Here is a 19,260-nt window from a genome sequence, read left to right on the forward strand (position 1 = left end):
ATAATTGAGTCCCAATAAGCGCTGTAGATAGCATGCTTCAGGTGAGTTCTTCTGGTCACCAGCGCTGGAAAAAGTTCACACTGTCCTCACATAGATCCTGCTCTTGGTCTGATCCTGTCATTTCACCGCATAACACTGACTGAGCACAAGGGCGTTCAGTGGGCTGTGAGCTCCAGAGAATGACCGAAGCTAAGAATACAGTTGGAGGCACATAACTGCAAAATATCTATGTCATGTCAATACACTTATACCCAGCACAATGCACAAAGGCACATCACCTCCAGCTCTAAAAGACCTGAACCTCAGTCTAAACAAAGAAGTCTGCAGGCCAAGAAACTGTATTCTTCAAAAGCATCATGATAGGTAAGAAGGGTCGAGGCCCTGACATGCCTGGAGACCAGGAAGACCTGACAACAGAGCCCAGGAGTCTGCTTTGTCCCAGGCAGAGACAGGACATGGGGAATACCAGCTGAGAGTGAACGTCCCATGATTGTGACAGCAAATGCTGTCAGTAACAGATTCACCGGGGCTACAGAGAAGATGCAAGGAGTGGCTGGGTGACATGTTACAGCTATGGATGTGATGGTGTGTAGTGATGAGGCGAGCAGGCCTGCTTTTCGTCGTGCCTGGCTCCCGCACGGCTAGCCTAGCCCTGGAAATAATAACACAGAAACTGTATTCATTTAAACACTGCCTGGCCCATTAGTTCTAGCCTCTTACTGGCTAATTCTCACATCTTGATTAACCCATTTCTATTCATCTGTGTTTACCACAACGTCATGGCTTACCGGGAGGATTCTAACCTACGTCCATACTGGGTTAGAGAGCCATGCATCTGCCACACTGCCTTCTTCCTCCCTGTAGAAGGAGCAGCGGGCGGCGTCCTGCCACCCGGCTAGCTTATGTCCCGAAATAATTACACGGAAACTGTATTCTTTTAAACACTGCTTGGCCCATTAGTTTTAACCTCTTATTGGCTAGCTCTTACATATTGATCTAACCCATTTCTAATATTCTGTGTAGCACCACGAGCTGGCTTACCAGGAAAGATCTTAACCTGCGTCTGTCTGGTGTGGGAGAATCATGGCGACTGCCTGACTCGGCTTCTTTCTCCCAGAATTCTGTTCTGTCTACTCTGCCTACCTAATTTTCTGTCCTATCAGAGGCCAAGCAGTTTCTTTATTAACCAATGAAACAACAGATAGAAAGATGACCCTCCTCTATCACCTCCCAACCTTCTGTTCTGTCTACTCCACCCACCTAAGGGCTGGCCTATCAAAAGGCCAAGGCAGCTTCTTTATTTAACCAATGAAAGTAACACACAGACAGAAGACCCTCCTACATTATTGGTGACACTACTATTGTGCACGGTCACCTGAGGCAGAAAGGGTCTGTAAGTGTGAACTTACAGTACATATTAGGAGAGGCACAGGTGGCTTCAAGGACTATTTAAACGTGGGACTCTACATGGACTCCCACCTGGCTGGTCACAGGATTTCAAGAGTGCTTTCTGAGAAAGACAGGTAGGTGGCAGAGATAATCCTTCACCCTGGCAGGGACATTTTGCTTCTTTTCACCCACAAAAGCTAGACACCTTGCAGATGCCATAGTTCTATTTCCCTTCAAAGTCTATAAAAATTTTAAAATTAAAATACATGAAATGCTGTGATTGTCACAGAAGGTGGCCAGAAAATACTCACAAAGACCTGACGCAGACTTAAGCACCTCAACTTTCTCCTATCAATTATACCTCAAGGTGAAGAACAAGAAGCCACTCTTTAGACAAATGCCCTAGCTAATAAGAAGAAGGCAGAACTATTATCACCTTCTCTGCAGACCCCAGGAATCTAATGGTGCTAGGTACTATGAAACAGCTCAAGTGACTCCACAAAGAGCCCAGCATCACTTCAGTTTTACTAACTCTCCTCTCCCTAAAGGAATCAATCAGATCAAGCCCCAAGATGTAATAGCTAATTGAGGGAAACACATAACGAGAGGAAGTGCTCAATTACACCAGTGAGGCAAACTGCAAAAGCCACCTGAGCAGGCAGGACAGACCAACCCACACAGCACTCCACCAAACATGGGAGAGTAGGAGAGAGAGAGCCGTTATGGCTCTAAACCAGAAGAGTAGCTGCCAAGTACAGCCTTGGACTCCTCTGTGGATTCTAATGGCAACAGGTGTCAGCAGTGGGTATGGAATTTTAGACAACTGAAACCCGCAACATTTGCCAAATACCAAAATTAAGGACTTTAAAAGTGTCTTTGATTTTTAAAATGTCATACTGCAGTTGATAACCAAGTAATTAATCTCTGAAGATACTGCCCCAGCGTAGTGAGAGCAATAAATTTTGCACCTCAAGTCTAAAGCACTCCCTTTCCTCCAATTCCACAATTAATTACGACTGGGCTCAATAAAGTCATCTGACTTCTTAATGAATTTGGCTTGCATGTGATAATTTTTTTTTCTACAGACCTCCATGTCTCCCTTTATTTTCCCTGCAAGTTTTACACTACAAGTTTTGGATTCTTGCGCCACAGACCTGTTCTTTCTAAGTCACAAGTGACACTGACAGGAACACTGGGAAACAGCTGCCTGAAGAAAACTATTATTTTAAATCAGAGCTATGGCATAAGAACAGAAAGACATAAAATTGCATCAAGTAAGTCTAAGCAAATGTAAAGATGAATGATGCCTGAGAACACCAAAGAGCTCTGCTGACATTAAACAGGATTCACCAGTCTCCGTTCAGCACTGTACCTTCAACCCATGTGCAGAAGGGGCAGCACTCAAGACCACAGACTTATGTGATACTCATGTGATACTGTTTTGTTTCGTTTTCTCATTCAGGTGAGCTGCTGCTCTTAAAGGTTCAGGCTGATTCAACCAGAGACTTCTGTGCACAGGCTGCCGTCACACAGCTACCTTAGAGAGACAATGGTTGTCCTATCCCATGGTTTCTACCACAGGACCAGGCCCCACTTAGCATCTAGCCACTCTCCTGCTTTCCTGACACCTGGCTGGCTTGACTCATTTATTCAGTAGCCTCCCAGAACTGACAATGTTTGAACCCTTCACTTTCCCAGAGCCTCTTTAGACCTGTCAAGCATGTTCAGACATGCTGAGGATTTGGTTATTACCTGTTTTCTAAGTTTATATAAAGCTAAGAAATTGATAAAAGGGCATTTTGAACATAGAAGACAAAGAACACAGAAACAACTGTTCTGTGTGCTTCCTCTGCCTGTGACTGTGACACAAGAAACCTTAGTCCCTTGCCCACCAGCACTGCAGCACACTCAGCCTCACCTTCATCGCTCCCAGTTCCTTTCTGCTTTTTTTTCTTGACTAGTTGAATGGCTCGGTAATCAGTTCTTGCTGAGCCCCCACTTTCCTGGGACCAAAGAAAAGTGTGTCAGTTGCTTGATCTAAACAGCAGAGGGAGGGTAGCAAGGGGACTAGAGAACCGTCCTAAGTCTGCCTTGGGAATGTATCAGAGCTCCAGGAATCAGTCACCAGCAAAGGCACGCGGGAAACCACACGTTCGTTTGTTAGCACAGGAAAATGCACACAGCTTCATCACCTGGAAAAGTGAAGGTCATTCCTCCAAGGTCTAAACGCACTAAAATATTTTAGAGAGAGGCTGCTAAGCGCTGTACACTGCCCTGCTCCCTAAAACACAAGTCTTCTGACGCCAGGGTTATGTCACGGCAGTCCTGGGCAGTGTTGGCAGCAAGTGCCACATTGACATATGCCAATATAGAAAGTGTCACTGAATTCAGCAAACTTATTGAAGTGCCAGAGAAACAGTATTCAAATAAGATATTTAAAATTTGTAAATACTTAATAAGAAAAAGTTTCATTCTTAAACCTACAAGGGACAAAGGAAACCAGCCCTCCACAGCTCATGGTACACAGAAACCCATTCATAACTTCATTCCCACTCAGAGAAGCAAGGAAGCCTAATGCCACACAGCTAGCAAGAGAACAAACAAGGGCAAGCCCAAGCTCTGCTGGTTCCTCCACCTCCACCCATTGCTGGCTCTGAGATACAGGAAGACACAGAGTGCCAGGGACAGGCTTCCCACGCACTGTGACCTGTGGTTACCTCCAGTCCCTGTCAAGTCACCTGTTGTTCTTAGCTATGGTAGCCTAAACAGATGTTGGCAAGTGTAGCTCTGCCACCAGCAAGCCAGACACCAGAAATGGAGAGACAGGCCGTGCTGCTCTCACATTGAGAGAAATCCAAGTCGGCTCCAGTAGGTTGGTTACTAAGTACCCTCATGCTTGTAGTAAGATACATGAATCTTAACATGATAAATGTCAAAACAAAGTTCAACCAGCATTACAAAGAAACCTGTATGATCATTTCCATCATAGACTGAGGAAAGTCAGACTCTTTCTAGTAATCTTTAAGTTATTTTAAATTAGATTATATTAAAGGTATAATTGATATAAATATAGAATACAATAACTGTCCAGCATCAAAATTGGAGTATTGTTATAATCCTTCAAGAATGAAGGTTCAGGAACCACTGTTTAATTGTAATAAAAATATCCTGATGTAGCTTTTAAGTTCTCACTGAACTGTTACGATGACTGATGCCAACACTGCTCTTCTAGGACTCGTCACTGTGTGAAAAGCATGAATGTGAACATTTCATTAGTAGGAAATGCCTCAAGTTTTCTTAAGAAAACTATAAAATCACAGAACTCAAAAGAACCATAAAAACAATGTAGCCCAAACCCCTTATTTTAGAAATAATTGAGGATTTAAGGCTCAGATAGGTTAAGTGATATGCACAAAGCTGTAAGAATGTCAATTTCAGAATCAAGGTCAGTCAGGTTTCCAGACTACTGCCCAGGCTCCATCTGTCCTTCTGCACACCAGAAAGAACCGTCTGCATAGACAGGATTTATCCCAAAAATGATCCAAGGTGCATTAGAGGAGTGAGCTAGTGGTGGTGATGGAATATAGTGCTTCATACCAAGTAGAGGCTGCGGGTGCCAGCACTGAGCTCTGAGTCCTTTTGAGCCCCTGGCCTCTCTGCAGAGCTGGACAGCATAGACTGGGATGGCTCATGGCTTTCTTCTGGCCCCTGGACCACATCTGGGACAGGAGGCAAGTCTTGTTCCACCTTTATTGGAACCAGCAGATCTGGGACTCTGGTAGTTTCTTGGGCAGTGCCTGAAGAGGTTGGTGCAGTGTTAGGGACTGTCAAGTTATTGCTGGGAGTCAAAACTGGTGTTTCTTGATCCAAGTTCCTCACAGGCAGAGCCACCAGACAGCCTACTGCTCCTGTGTTCATGGCCTGAGAATCATCTGTACTGAAACTGCCTGGCTGGAGAACTGTGGCTGATGTCCCAAGAACAAGAGGACTGTCTAAACTCGGAGGCATATCACTGTGGGTCACCAGAACCAAGGGGTCCATGGACCCTAAGGAGTTATTATTAGAAGGGAGATTCCCTCCCAGAGAGGAGCTCACAGAAGAGACATCAATGGTGAGGATCCCAGAGTTCAGGGCTTCATCTGACCCAGCTGTCGAACTGCCACTGTTAGCAGGTGTGTCAGAGAAAAGTGCTGCTAGATCTATGTTGGTGAGCTCGCTTTGGCCTGGGCTACTCAGTTCATTGCTGGGTGTGAGAGAACTTGGAGCTTCCAGCTGAGGTACAAGATCTGTGAAAGCAATGGATATTCTAGTTACTATTTGCCAGACTGAGAAATCTTCTTCCTGCTTGATACTAGCAGGCACCCCTTGAAGCAACACTGACTACCCTTTTGCTAGACCTTGCCACCTAGGTAAAGCAAGACCTAATGCTGGCATACAGTGAATAGCAGACACCAAAGGAAGGGCTGGCTTGACAACAGGTACTTCATCTAATACTTCATGTCCTCAATCTGTGTTTATGTTCCAAAGCCTGCCCTTCCTTCTATGCTGCACTAGCTAACCAAGGTTTCAATCCATCCCACAGCATGAAACTTCTATAAGTCAGCTCTGATCCAAGTCTGGCTCTGGAGTTATTTGTGAAATTAGCTTTAGTCATCTCTGTAAAACTCCGTGCCCTGCTTCACATCTACTGTCATCCACAAGATGGTCTGAGACCTCTGGGGTTAATCAAGGAATAAAACTGGCTGTCTGGGCTGGGTTGAAAACTCCAGGTTTAGGCAGATGCATGGAACTCAGAAAAGGGGACCTCTCGTCTGCCTCATTGCAGCCTCTGAACTGCCCCAGTGCCTGAAGCAGAGGAAGGCGATCTCAGCTGTTTCTTCCACATCAACTATAAGTTAACCACAAATGCATACTTTCTAAGGATGAAGGCCGGCTCAGAGTGCATAATGCACTTTTGTTGTTGTTGTTGTTTTTTGAGATTTGCCTGTTTCTGCCTCCCAAGTGCTAGGATTAAAGGCGAGTACCACCATGCATTTTTAACTCAAGCCTACAAAAGACGTCTAGTCTAGACATAAGAACAGAAACCAAAGTCAGAATCTCTCTTTAGTTTTTATATCAGAAAGTTTCTTTACCAGTATCTTCATACTAATACAACATTCTGAGAGGAAATGGGAGTGATTTCTTCTAGAAAGTGAAATAGATGACCCATTTCTTTCTCAAAATTAAAAACAAATCAACAAACATACATCTTGACGATTATCTTCTTTGTAGAGAGTGATTTTGATAGAAGATGCCCACTTACTCAAAAATCAACCTAACATTTTATTAATTCCATAAATGTCAACCATAAATGGACATACTAGAGAAAAATCACTGTAGTGCTAATGGTTAGGACTGTGCCTTTGGGTAGCAAATAGATCCCAGTAAAGAGCTGGCTTAAGCACTCCCTCTTACTGTGACCTTGGCAAGTATTTCTGCAGCAGCAGGACAGTTGTGAAGTGAACTGAAACACAAGGTGGCGGTCATCACACTGCTCTGAGTTCCTGGTCCTCTACTGACAATGGGCAAGAGGAATGCTAGATGAGTCAGTTGATGTATACAATAAACATAGGTCTGCTAACAGGGCTTCTCACCCATCCAGAGTTTAGGGAAAACTTGTGAAAGTAACCTGAATTAGCTAGCTTTAGGGAAAGGGAGATACAGTTTAAGAAGTAATGTCATGCTGAGGCCTGTGGGGTCATACAGCACCAGTTCAGAGCTGGAGAGAAGGACAGTAGTTGAGACCCTCTGGGAGGAAAGGTGACACCAACTGGGAATAGGCTAAATGGTATTGTCTGCTTCTCAGATCACAGTGAGGGGGAAGTGGTTAGAAACATGTATGGCCTCCACCAATTACCATACCAACAGTAGAACCTACCTCATCCCAGAGAGAACTGTCTCTGTGAATGCACTAGAGAGATACAGACATTGTTGCCTCTCCTACATTCTTGATGTCCTGCATACGATTGTAGATAAGACCTAGAGGGGCAAGTTTCTAAGCACTGTACCACAGATGCTGAAGGTCAGGTCCTGCATGCTCAGCATCCTCCCTGCCACATGCCCTTGACCACTATCATGAGGTCTCTCATACCTCAGTCCATTCCTAAGACACAACTTTGCTCTGGGCTTGGAGGGTTTCCTGCCCATCTTTAGAACAGTTTTCTGTGTAGGATCCGCTATCTCCTAAGACCAGGAGGAAGAGACAGGACTCAGTGCTCAGGAACAGTGGACATGGTGAGACAGACTCAGAGGATGCAGTTACAGGGAAAAGTGTCCAGTTGCAGACAGGCTGATGGGAAGGACTTCACAGGCAAGGGCAAACCAAATACAAAGGGGCTGTGGTAAGATGCAAGTAGCAGGAGAGGAGAGAGTGCAAAAGTTCCATGGCTGTGTGGTAACCCACAGCTCTAAATTCATGGTTTACACATGACTGAGTGGTGAGAGGGAGAGGCATCATCCCTGTTCTCTCATGCTCAGGCGTGTACATTTTTGCAGCTCTCAGGGGCCACAGTCACAAACCTTGGCGCCGGCTGTGCTGCCGCACCATGTGTGCCTTCATGCTGTGCTTAGAGGTGAAGAGTCGGTTGCAGCTGGACACTGGGCAGCGGCTTTTTGGAGCACCCACATCCTGCAGGTGTTTCTTAGAATGAATGTACAGACTGCTTCGAGCTGAGAACCTGGCACAGCACCCTGGAACAGAGAGGAAAACAAGAGTTACATCTGAGGATGATCAAGGATACTTCCTAACTACATTAAAATGATATGAACTGGTAAGATAGCTCAAAAGGGAGGTGTTTGCAGCCAAGTCTGATGACTTGAGTTTGATTTCCAGAACTCACATGAAGATGAAAGGAAGAAACCAACTCGACAAAGTTATCCTCTGAGCTCCACATATACACTGTGATCCACTGTGCCACACGTACCTCCCACACCCACAATTGCAATTAAGAATCATGTGTCAACTAGTTTTATGTCAACCTGATACAAACTAGAATAATCTGAGAGGAGGGAACCACATGATAAAATACCTCCATAAAATCAGGCTATAGGTAAGCCTGTCAAGCATTTTTTTTTTCTTTAAATTAGTGATTGATATGGGAGGGCCCAGATCATTGTGGGTGGTATCACTCTGGGTTGGTAGTCCTAGACGCTATATGAAAGCAGGATGAACAAGCTATGAGTAGCAAGCCAATAAGCAGCACTCCTCTGCGGCCTCTTCATCAGCTCCGACCTCCAGATTCCTGTACAACTTGAGTTCTTTCCTTGGCTTCCTCTAATAGACTGTGACTCAGTATATGTAAACCAAATAAACCCTTTTACCCTCAAGCTGCTTTTGGTTATGGTGTTTCATCACAGCAATAGTAAACCCTTAACTAAGACAGAAATTAAGCCAATAGGGAATTACAACTCAATCCATGCAGGATGACAAAGGGCTCAGATCTTTCAAGAATAAAGGTATGGGTCACTTAAGGATAAAAAAATAAAACATTAAAACAACGACGAAAACAAGACTTGATGAGGTGCTTGTTGGGGTGACAGAAATACAGAATGAGTAGCAGAAGAAGGTTGCAATAACTACCAATGCCACGTGACCAGTTGCAAAACTGAGGATGATAATTGACATATGTTTCTGTCACATTTTGTTAAGAATGTATTGTAAAGATATTTGTGCTTTCTTCCCTAGATTTCTTTATCATGTTATATAACACAATTGAGGTGTCAGTGGTTATCATATGAAAGTTACAAGATACTAAAGAATGTCCCTTAAGGGACATTACCAGCTAGTCTAAGATAGATAACGTGTTAGCAGTTTTAGGAGTAATTATGGCCTGGTTATTGATTTTATTTGGAAATGAAACCTCTTAATGACTTAAGGAGATATGATTGTGTACCAAGTTGACAAGGAGTGATTTTGTGAAAGCTAACCTTGGTTGTCAACTTCACTATATGTGGAATTAACTAAACACTTGTGAGGGATTTTTCTTGATTTGAGGTCAGAAGACCCACCATAAATCTGGGCCACATTTTCTGGTGACAGTCTATATAAAAGGATATAGAATATGAAAGTTTTTGTCTTTTGCCTGCTTACCCTCACCATCCCTGGCAAGTTTATCTGACACCAAGGCATTCCTTCACTGGCATTAGAGACTTCTTTGGGATTCCAGTGTATACTGATGACTAGCTGAGACATCCAGCCTTGTGGACTGAACGATTCTTGAACTTTACTTCAGGAGACAGTCACTGTTGGAACTAGCAGAACTACAGCCTGTAAACCACTCTAATAAACCCTTTTAAAATCAATCAATCAATCAATATATCTGTATGTCTATCGATGTATAGAGAGAGAGAAAGAGAAAGAGAGGGAGCCACTTCAGCAATTCTGTTCTAGAGAACCCCAACTAATATAAAGCATGACACTACGCTCCCAAGCACTGACCTGTGACAAATGACATATACCAAATACCCTAGGAGGAGCCACGGGATAAAGGAAAAATTATAAAGGAATAAGCAGACCACGTCAGTATAAGATATGTGACCAGATCAAACTCACTCCACTTCCATCCACTGCTCAGAGTTAAGTCAAAACAACTCCTCCAAAGTTTAGTTGCAAAAATGTATAATCACCTCTATTAAGCAATTACCAAAAAAAAAGTAATGCTACAGTTCTAGGAATTGGAACTATCTCAACACGTGACCAAAAGGCAACCCAACCTATTTCACTTCTGTGTAGCTCAGAAACTGATCAAATGTCTCTAGGTCACAGGTACAAGTGGAGCTCAACTCACTTACACAGCAGATCTGGATTCAAATGCTGGAAGGCATACACATTTACGATTGATTACCTTACCTTCATCTCTTACTGCCTGTCATGTTGGTGCTCTGCACTTCATAGACCCAGAAAGGGGAGGCAGAGTTGAGGCTTGTGAGTTGGCTGAGCATGTAGATATTAAGTTAGAATAAAAGGCAGAACAAGATCAGTGCTAAAATAATGACTTCTGTAGAAACAGCTTCTGAGAAGACTGAGACACAGGTGCCTGGGCAAGGTGGGTGACTCCGCCCCTGGTGAGTGATGGGACGAGGCCTGGACTAGAAAGGTGTAAAAGTCCAGGGAGCTGCCCAGCTAAGGCTGTCTGCACGCAACCTTCATTTACTCCACGGCTATGGACAAATTTCTTTTTTAAAAAATATTTTATTTATTTATTTATTATGTATACAATATTCTGTCTGTGTATATGCCTGCAGGCCAGAAGTGGGCACCAGACCTCATTACAGATGGTTGTGAGCCACCATATGGTTGCTGGGAATTGAACTCAGGACCTTTGGAAGAGCAGGCAATGCCCTTAACCTCTGAGCCATCTCTCCAGCCCTATGGACAAATTTCTGACCCTTTGCAGAGCAGCTTTTCCTTGTCTGTAAAATGAGATGCATGGGGTCAAGATAAGGAACAGACTTAGAGCTTGTTTAGAAACAGGTTTGAAGGTTCATGTGAGAATGAAGTTAAGTCCCAAACTGCACAGAGATAGCCAGGGTCCTTCCTCTTATGGCTCGATTTTTCCTTAAATAGCCCACTTGGAGGTCCTGGGCACTGGCACTGCCCACCACCTTGAGGATGGGCCTGATGTCACTCTCAACACAGGCCCTAGCTTCACTTAGTCCAGTAAGAAGAGGTTCTGGAGTCTCTGCACCAGGCTCGATGGCCTTGTGCAGAGGCCTTGACCAAACTCTGCTACTTTTCTCTCTGCTGAGGCTGGTTATCTTAATGCCTCAAAGCTCCTTGAGAACTTCAAAAACAAATGCTCTCTCTTTAACAGTGAACTTCTGCCCTTTCTTCTCCCACCAATCACCTCCAGAAAAGCTGTAAAAATAAGCAGTCCCCTGCCCATTGATCAGCAGCCCTGCCTGAGTTACCCTACTAAAACTTGCCCACCAACAACCAAATGGCACTAGTGGGCCTCAGCATTCTGAGCTGGCCCTCCACAGTTATCCTTCTGGTTTAGCACCCTGCCTAGAGCTCCCACCAGGACAGCCTTTCCACTGTTCTACCACTGCATGTGGCTCTCCTCCGAGGCTTAAAATATAGGAAACAAAACTCCACCTAATAGCAATCACTACAATCATCAGAACTGAACAGTATCAATGCTTTTATAAGCTTTAAAAGTTTTAATTAGTTGAATCTCTGCAAGAACCTTATAAGGTTTTATTTACTTTATGGATAGGAAAAGAGGCACAGAGCTTAAGCTGCTAATCCCAAGACTTCTCTGAGCCAGACAAATGGCAGACTTAGGACTAGAATCCAGAATTCACGCTTTCTTTTCTTTTCTTTTTCCTTTTTTTTTTTTTTTTGAGACAGGGTTTCTCTACAGCTTTGGAGCTTGTCCTGGAACTAGCTCTTATAAACCAGGCTGGTCTCCAACTCAGAGATCCACCTGCCTCTGCCTTCTGAGTGCTGAGATTTAAGGCGTGCACCACCACCACCTGGCAAATTTACACTTTCAATTGCTTGAGAATTTCATCCACTTGCAGGGTTTATGCAAGGACCTGTATCCCACCTGCCTCACTTGTAGTCCAGCCTGTTCTAAGCCAGCAGCAGACACACAGTCTGCTGAGTAACTTAAGTCAAGCTGATGGTATAGTTTATCATTTTATATACCATATGACCAAACCCTTCTCCCCTCCCAATTTTAGTTGAGACACTGATCTCAACTACTGTCCCTCCCTCATCCAGGTCCAAATCATTACAGCATGCTCTGACTTCTGTCTTTGCTGTTGATGGGATTCTCTTCTTTTGAGCTGCTAGCCCCCAGCCCAGGGTGACTGCAGTGCCTCTCCACAGACCAGACTAGGCTTTGTCTCCAAGCTAACGGCTGTGAATTCTCCGTTTCCAACAGCCATCCTTTAATGTCTGGTTAGCTCTTCCTCCTTAAGCTGACCAGGACATTCACACTCTCTCAAGAGCAGTATGGATGAAGTGTAGACATCTCAGGAGCTTGTATGTTAGTATACTGATAAGGAGAACTTGATCATACCATTTGTATTATGTTCAGTATTCTGTAAGAACTGGTGCTGGCTTTAAGTGGTCTTTATTATCCTTCTCCAGCTAAGATAACTAAAGTCCACAGATTTAGCTGAGGCCATCAATTTAGGGCCCATCTGATTCACCCTGGACTGCTCCTTCCTTAGTGAACAGCAGGGTTGGCATGAACAGGTCATACAAATTTTTGGCAAATAAATTACATTTTAGCATTTTAAAGAAAAAAAGCCTGTGCTAGCTAGTTTTATACAACTTAGAGTCTTTTTGAAAAGGGAACTTCAATTGAGAAGAATATCTCCGCATGATTGGTTTGTGGTTATATCTATGAGGGTTTTTTTTTTTGATTTATGATTGACGTGGCAGGGTCAAATTCACTGTGTGTGGTAATATTCCTTGGCCTGTGGTCCTGGGTGCTATAAGAAAACCTGCTGAGCAAGCCATGGAAGCAAGCCAGTAACCAGAACTACCCCATGGCCTCTACTTTAGCTTCGGCCGCCAGGTCCCTTTTTTGAGTTCCTGCCCTGATTTTCTTTGATGATGAACTGTAACATAGAAGTATAAGCTGAAACACACTCCATGTTACTTTTGGTGATGGTGTTTTATCACAGCAATAGAAACCCTAACTAAGACAAAGCCTCAGCAATACTCTTATAAAAAAAAAAAAAAATCAGGCCAGGCGGTGGTGGTGCATGCCTTTAATCCCAGCATTTGGGAGGCAGAGGCAGGTAGATCTCTGTGAGTTTGAGGCCAACCTGTTCTGCAAGAGCTAGTTCCAGGACAGCTAGAACTGTTACACAAAGAAACCCTACCTTGAAAAAAAAGAAACCAGATAGACTTTATTTCTGTCCAGGTGCAATAAGACTAGCTGCTTGTCATTTAGTGAGCCCAAGCTATGTGCCAGACTACATGTAAAGAAGCGTTCTTCTCCTCACTTCACCCGTTCCTCATAATCACCAAGTTAAACAGGTAGTGGAACTAGAGCCTCAGACTGAGTATCAGGGCAGAAGGCAAACCTGTACCTCTTCCAATACACTCCTAAGACGGTGTGCAAGCACTTTCAACCAACCAAATAAACACAGTGCTGTGTGGGAGCCCACGTGTGACTCAGTTTCCATCTGGAGTCAATTCTGACTTATAGAAGTTGTTTGAGTTCAAGCTTGCCTGTTCTGCTTTTTCCAATAACCTTGAGGGCTGTGAGAGACTTTTGATTTAGCCCATGGCAAAGAGCACTTTGCCTATGAGAAAAGAACACTCTATCTAGTAGAAAGAAGGCTGCTGATGCTAAACCTCAGGAACATCATATAAGGCTGCTTCTGAGCAGCAAGTACAAGTCAGATAGGAGGCTGCTCACTCAAGGACAGGAATGGTCTTATGGTTAGATACTGACTGACTGTGCTGTGTTTTGCTCTGCTTTTGTATATAAGCAGGCTCTGAAATAAACTTGAAACTGGCCAGAGTAAGCTGGCAGTCCCCTGAATCTATGCTGTGTTTTCTGTCTTAATAATTTCTCTCAGTCTAACATTTCTTTAGCCTCAGTGACCCCTCCTAGGCACACCCTGCTGATTTCTGTCAGAGTGGGTTCTATCAATGCTGTGACTGGCAATTATCTTACTGCTTCTGCAACTCAAATTTATAGCTCAACATGAGTGTCGGTGTGGCACTTTGTCTACAGCTAAATCGACATTTTAAATGCTACCTTCCACAGGGCACTCGAATGGCTTTGTTCCCAGGTGGGTGATACTGTGGCCCTTCAGATGTTCTGCTCTAGTGAATGACTTGCCACAGCCTTCTACAGGGCAGGTGAACCTCCGGTCATCGTCATGTTTCCTGAAACAAAAATGAAGGAACAATTACTACTCACAGAGACACAGAAACAGCATGTTCTCTCCATTCAGAACTATCAGTGCATTTCAGAATGTGCACACAGAGTTTGTTTGGCTGCAGCATAATCAGAAACTCAACTTTGATAATTAAGGTGGCCCCATAGCCAGACACAGAACAATTAATGCTACAACAATTTAGGACTAGGTGAGTCCCAAAGGAGTGAATGCAGCAATCTAAATTGTTTAGAAGTATCTATGGTCTATGTGCTTTCCAAGCCACAAATGGCTAGAAGACAGACAGACTGACAGACACAGAGATGGGGGGGAGCAAGAGTGCGCCTGGCAACAGTGGGAAAGAATCCTCTTATGTCAACTTAGAAAGATCGTCCTTTTCTAAGTAATGTTTTCGCTCTGAGCACCTCAGATTCCAGGTATGCAAAGCAGCATGGGCCATCCATTCCCTAAGTCTGAATAATACTAATCTTGGAGCTGTGACCAAGATGGAATGAGACAACATACTGCACATCAGGGGTACACAGACCCCAGATGTCAATATCACTACCGAAAGTCTGTAAGAACATGAAAAAAAGTATTTCTAAAACATCTAAGAGGAAAAAATGTAATTGTATGACAGTAAACCAATCCAAACCTAACAGGAAACAACTGCTATCAAGTAAGATTCTTAGTGCTTTCCTTACAGTTTTCTGATTTTCTACAACACTGACACTGAGCTCCATTTTAAACAGTCTGAAATCTGTAAGTGATTCACTCAAAGTGTTCTATGACACATACTTCATGTGCTTTCAGAACCTAAATAACAAAATGTAAGCTTTACCTTTTGTGCCTTAGAAGTTTGGACATACTAGTGAAGGTCCAGCCACAACTGTCTGAGTCACAGATAAATGGTCTTTCACCTTGTAAAAGAAAAAAGTGACACAGTGTAACTATGAGCACAATAGCCAGTGCAAAGCATGGGTCCACACTGCGGTGCACCCTCTAGCTCATACCTGTATGACTTCGCAGGTGAATTTTCAGTCGACAGGCTTTGTCATACTGTTTATTGCATCCAGGAAAGGAGCAGGAAAAGAGCTCTTGTTCCCTGAAGTGGGCTCGGTTATGGGAAAACAGGGCACTCACTGTGATGAATGTCTTCTCACAGCCTGAATAAAGAAAACACAATTCAGCTCATAGGATGACAAAAGCACACAGGGCAGCTTACACTGTCCACAGCCTGGGGCACATTCACAATGAGCAGACAAAGACATGATTTGGAAACCATCTCTGCAAAGCCCTGCCCACCAATATTTAACTTTCTAGAAGTTAGTAGGGGTAGCACACACAGGCCACTTGCTGCAGAGTTATGTGGAGATGGCACAAGTGATTAAGTGTCCTCCAAACACAGCCTTGGCCAGGCAGTTCTGTAGCCAATCTGCATAAGCTATGTGTGTCTTCCACAAACTCAGTTGGCAATGCTGTCTGAGTGAAACCCAAGAAATCAGCAGGACAAAATGCACTAATGATCAAGAGTTAGTCTTGGACAGCTCTGCAGGGCTGCAACCATCCCACTAGCTAAGATTTTCTATCCCACTGGGGGATACTGCATCCTCCAGCCTCTGCAATGGGCAGCCCCACATCTTACCATGTTTTCTCTTTTTCTCTCAAGCATTTCCTCAGGTTCTTGTCATATTCACCTCCATCCGCATAGACCCACCAACCCCACCCCATTAACCCAAGCAACCTACACCTCAGCAATTCCTACATCAATACTTCTTTGACAGAAATATTTGGTGTTTAAACAGGGTGGAAAACAAAAAGCTGAAAGATGTTTAGGAGCTATCTTTGTTGAAGCTCTTCCTCAAAGTCCCTAAAATGTTATCACTATGGCTGTGAAGCACTGCACAACCCTGAATAAAAGTAGCAGCCCAGGGAATCTCTGCCCCATCCAAAAGTCCTCTTCCATACTTAGCTTCAATCTGTTCCCTTTGCTACATAGGATGCAACTGATTAGGCTAATCTGAACATTAGCATTCTCTGCCTTAGCAACAGCCCTCATCACCCCCAATCAATCGCCATGCTCTTTTATCCTGCCTCTGTGATCTTTTACCTGAAGCCTCCCCACCACTCCCACAACCACTTCCTGGCTCGTGTTGTTAAAAGAATCCTTCCTTGACTGGACACGTAATGGTGCTCCCCAGCCCCTCTCCCAGCTTCTATGGAAACCCAACTGATCAGCCAACACAAAACCCTCAGCGGCACCTCATGCTTTTATGTGAATCCCTGTCCTTCACACAGTACAGCACACAGATTTTCAATCATACTGTATCAGATAGTCTGTGGGCACGTAAGAATACAATACCAGACTTTGTTGCAAACCCTACATATGAGCATACTCTATAATGCGTTATTATTAAAACTGTGTATACATGTCCCAGAAACTAAGAAGTCTGACAAAAATAAAGCATAAGAAGACACAAAAACATTTGTGCCACACACCTGATGGTGGCTGCAGAGGTTCACCCTGGTGAAGGAGCATCACTCTCTATAATACTGGGACGGACAAGGTATCCCTGGGGGCTCTGTGCCGGCTAATTCGTGGGCCTTTCTTTCAAAGAGGCTGGAGAGGGTCCAGAGAAACACTAACGTGTACGGCCATCCTCAGTAATTTAAGGAGACATACTTGGCCTTATGAGTCCTGGATCTACTAGCATATTCTAATAAACTTGAGTAGATTGAGAAAAAGTCCCAACTCAATCAACTCTGAGAAGCAGTCATTTTCAGAGGAAGCATCTTAACAAAGGGTTTGTGGCCTCTGCCAGGGACAGCTGTGACTATGCTTGCCACTTCGCTGTAGGAACCCAAGGCTTCACATCTAACTACCTGGAAGGAACGTGAACACAAACACGGGAGTGTTTCTTTGCACGCTCCCCACTTAGATTAGGGCATCCCCAGGTAAACCCTGCGCAGACAGCGACACCGGCTGGTTCCGCCCGCCCCCGCAGGTCCGCGGCTCGCGCTCACCGGGGAAATCACACTTGTAGGGGCGCTCGGGCTCGAAGTGGCTGCGCTGGTGGGAGCTGAGCTTGGCGTGTGTGGGGAAGCGCTCGGCGCACACCTCGCACTTGAACAGGCTCTCCTGTTCGTGGCCCTTCATGTGCGCTTTGAGGTTGTACACCGTGGTGAACTTCTTGCCGCAGCCCCCCACCGGGCAGCCAAAGGGCCGCAGCTTGTCGTGCGACTGCAGGTGTCGCTTGAGCTTGTAGGAGGTGGTGAAGGCCCAGCCACAGCCATCCAGCGGGCACTTGAAGGGCCGGCGGCCCTGGAGGCTGCCGTGCGTCAGCAGGTGCACCTTCAACTGGTGCTTCTTGGCGAAGCTCAGCGCGCACTGCGGCTCCGGGCAGCGGTAGGCTGGAGAGCCAGCGCCGGCGGCTACCGCTCCGCGGCGAACCACGGAAGCGCTCGAGGGTTCTGGGCCCGGGATGGTCGCGGGATGCAGGCTCGGGGCGACCGGCGCGGGCGCGGCGGCCAGCGTGAAGACGCCGCGGTCGAAGCGCACCAGGAGGTCCTGGTTGTGGATGGTGACGGTGCCCGCCAGAGCCGCGCCGGGGGCGGCGGCCGAGACCTGCTCCGGGGGACTCGCGCCGGGACCCGGCTCGGCCTCCCCCTGCCCGTGGGCGTCAGTCGCGCGCGGCACTTCCAGCAGTACCACGAAGGAGTCGCCGCCGTCCTCGGAGGGCGGCGGGCTGGGCCCCGGCCCCGGGGCCTCCTCCTGACGCGGCCCGGGCCCGCCATCTTCCGGGCCCCTCAGTAGCAGCAGGCGGCGGCGCCCGGGGCCCGCACCGAAGGACGGCCCCGCGCCGCGGCGAAGTCGGCTTGGCCCACCGCCATGTTGGTCTTCCCGCGCGACCGGGGCTGCGAGCATGGCCGGGAGGTCCATCTTAGGCCCAGCTGAGGCCTCAGAGCCACAGCCTCCGGAGAAGAGCCGCCCGGCCCTGCCAGGCATGCGCGCGACGCCAAGGGTCCGCCCCGCCACCCCTCAGGGAGTCTCTGTCAAAGCTCCGCGTAGAGTAAGGCCCTGAGTCGCATCTCGAGCTGCGCGTGCGCAAGAGCCGTGGGCGTGGCGCGCGAGGGCTGTCGGGACTGTAGTCACGAGGGCGCCAGGGGGTGGGGCCGGGGGCGGGGCTTCCAACTTCTGTGTACTTTGGTGTGAGTTCCAGTTTGAGAAAAAAGGTTCTTCAGCCTTTGGCTCTTCCTTTTGCTATTGGGTAATGCAAAGGAATGAAAACTAATCCCAGCTCGTAAGAGTTTCTCGTGTCTTCCGTGATTTGAAAATATGAGCTAATTCAATCCGTGATTGCCAGGTGTGAGGAAACAGATGACAGGTTTATCTGCAGCCACATGGCCCGGAACTTGCAGGCAGGCTTTGAACCTCTCCACTTTGCTTGACATCTTCTCCATGACCTCGCCGAAGTGCACACCTACTTGGTACTACCGGACTACAGCCCTTGCTTGCCCTGTAGCAGGTCCTGATGGGATCCCTGCCTATGCCACCAAGGGCATTCTCTTGTTGCCTTGACACAGTTAGCCTACTGACTTTCTAGTTGTTCCCTGGACTCTGCTGCCTTACTTCTCCCATATGGATTTGTCTGGAGTCCCTTCATTTCTGTCATCACCACCCAAATTCAAACCTATTTCATTTCTCGGTCTCAAATAACTAAGGGGCTAGTCTTCAGCCTCCCTTCACTCAACTGCCTCCCACTCGGTCTGTTTTCTGCAGGGAAGGCTTTAGTCTTATGAAGGTGAAAATACTATAAAAACCTTACCAACTTGCCCTTTGCACCCACACTGATTTATCCCCATTTCCCACCAACCTGTCCCTTACTATGCAAGGCTATGCTGCTCCCCCTGTATCTACTCCAAGAGGGATGGAAATATGTCCATGCATAAACTACATGAATATTCATAGTAGCCTTAGTTACA

The 19,260-nt window shown here is 45.9% G+C and overlaps 2 protein-coding genes across 7 annotated transcripts in view; one reads left to right on the plus strand and one right to left on the minus strand.

Moving 5' to 3' along the window:
• The window catches only part of Cfap100 (cilia and flagella associated protein 100), a 50,634-nt gene extending 42,666 nt beyond the window's left edge, over nucleotides 1-7,968 (plus strand). The window contains exon 17 of the mRNA XM_057761300.1: nucleotides 7,931-7,968. The gene's annotated coding sequence lies outside the window, so the exon portion shown is untranslated. The remainder of the gene's footprint in view (nucleotides 1-7,930) is intronic.
• Nucleotides 1-18,364, minus strand: part of Zxdc (ZXD family zinc finger C) — a 40,306-nt gene extending 21,942 nt beyond the window's left edge. For all 6 annotated transcript variants that reach the window (XR_009056658.1, XM_057761281.1, XM_057761271.1 and 3 more), the window contains exons 1-7: nucleotides 17,302-18,364; nucleotides 15,291-15,443; nucleotides 15,119-15,197; nucleotides 14,157-14,287; nucleotides 7,948-8,118; nucleotides 4,987-5,675; nucleotides 3,308-3,392 (exon numbers count right to left, since the gene is read on the minus strand). Coding sequence is in view for 5 of the 6 variants with exons in the window: in XM_057761281.1 (XP_057617264.1) it covers nucleotides 3,308-3,392; nucleotides 4,987-5,675; nucleotides 7,948-8,118; nucleotides 14,157-14,287; nucleotides 15,119-15,197; nucleotides 15,291-15,443; nucleotides 17,302-18,283 (2,290 nt within the window). In the remaining variant the exon portion in view is untranslated. The remainder of the gene's footprint in view (nucleotides 1-3,307; nucleotides 3,393-4,986; nucleotides 5,676-7,947; nucleotides 8,119-14,156; nucleotides 14,288-15,118; nucleotides 15,198-15,290; nucleotides 15,444-17,301) is intronic.
• Nucleotides 18,365-19,260: the final 896 nt, after the last annotated feature.

This window comes from Chionomys nivalis, chromosome 1 (genome assembly GCF_950005125.1).
Source record: "Chionomys nivalis chromosome 1, mChiNiv1.1, whole genome shotgun sequence".
Taxonomy (NCBI): domain Eukaryota; kingdom Metazoa; phylum Chordata; class Mammalia; order Rodentia; family Cricetidae; genus Chionomys; species Chionomys nivalis.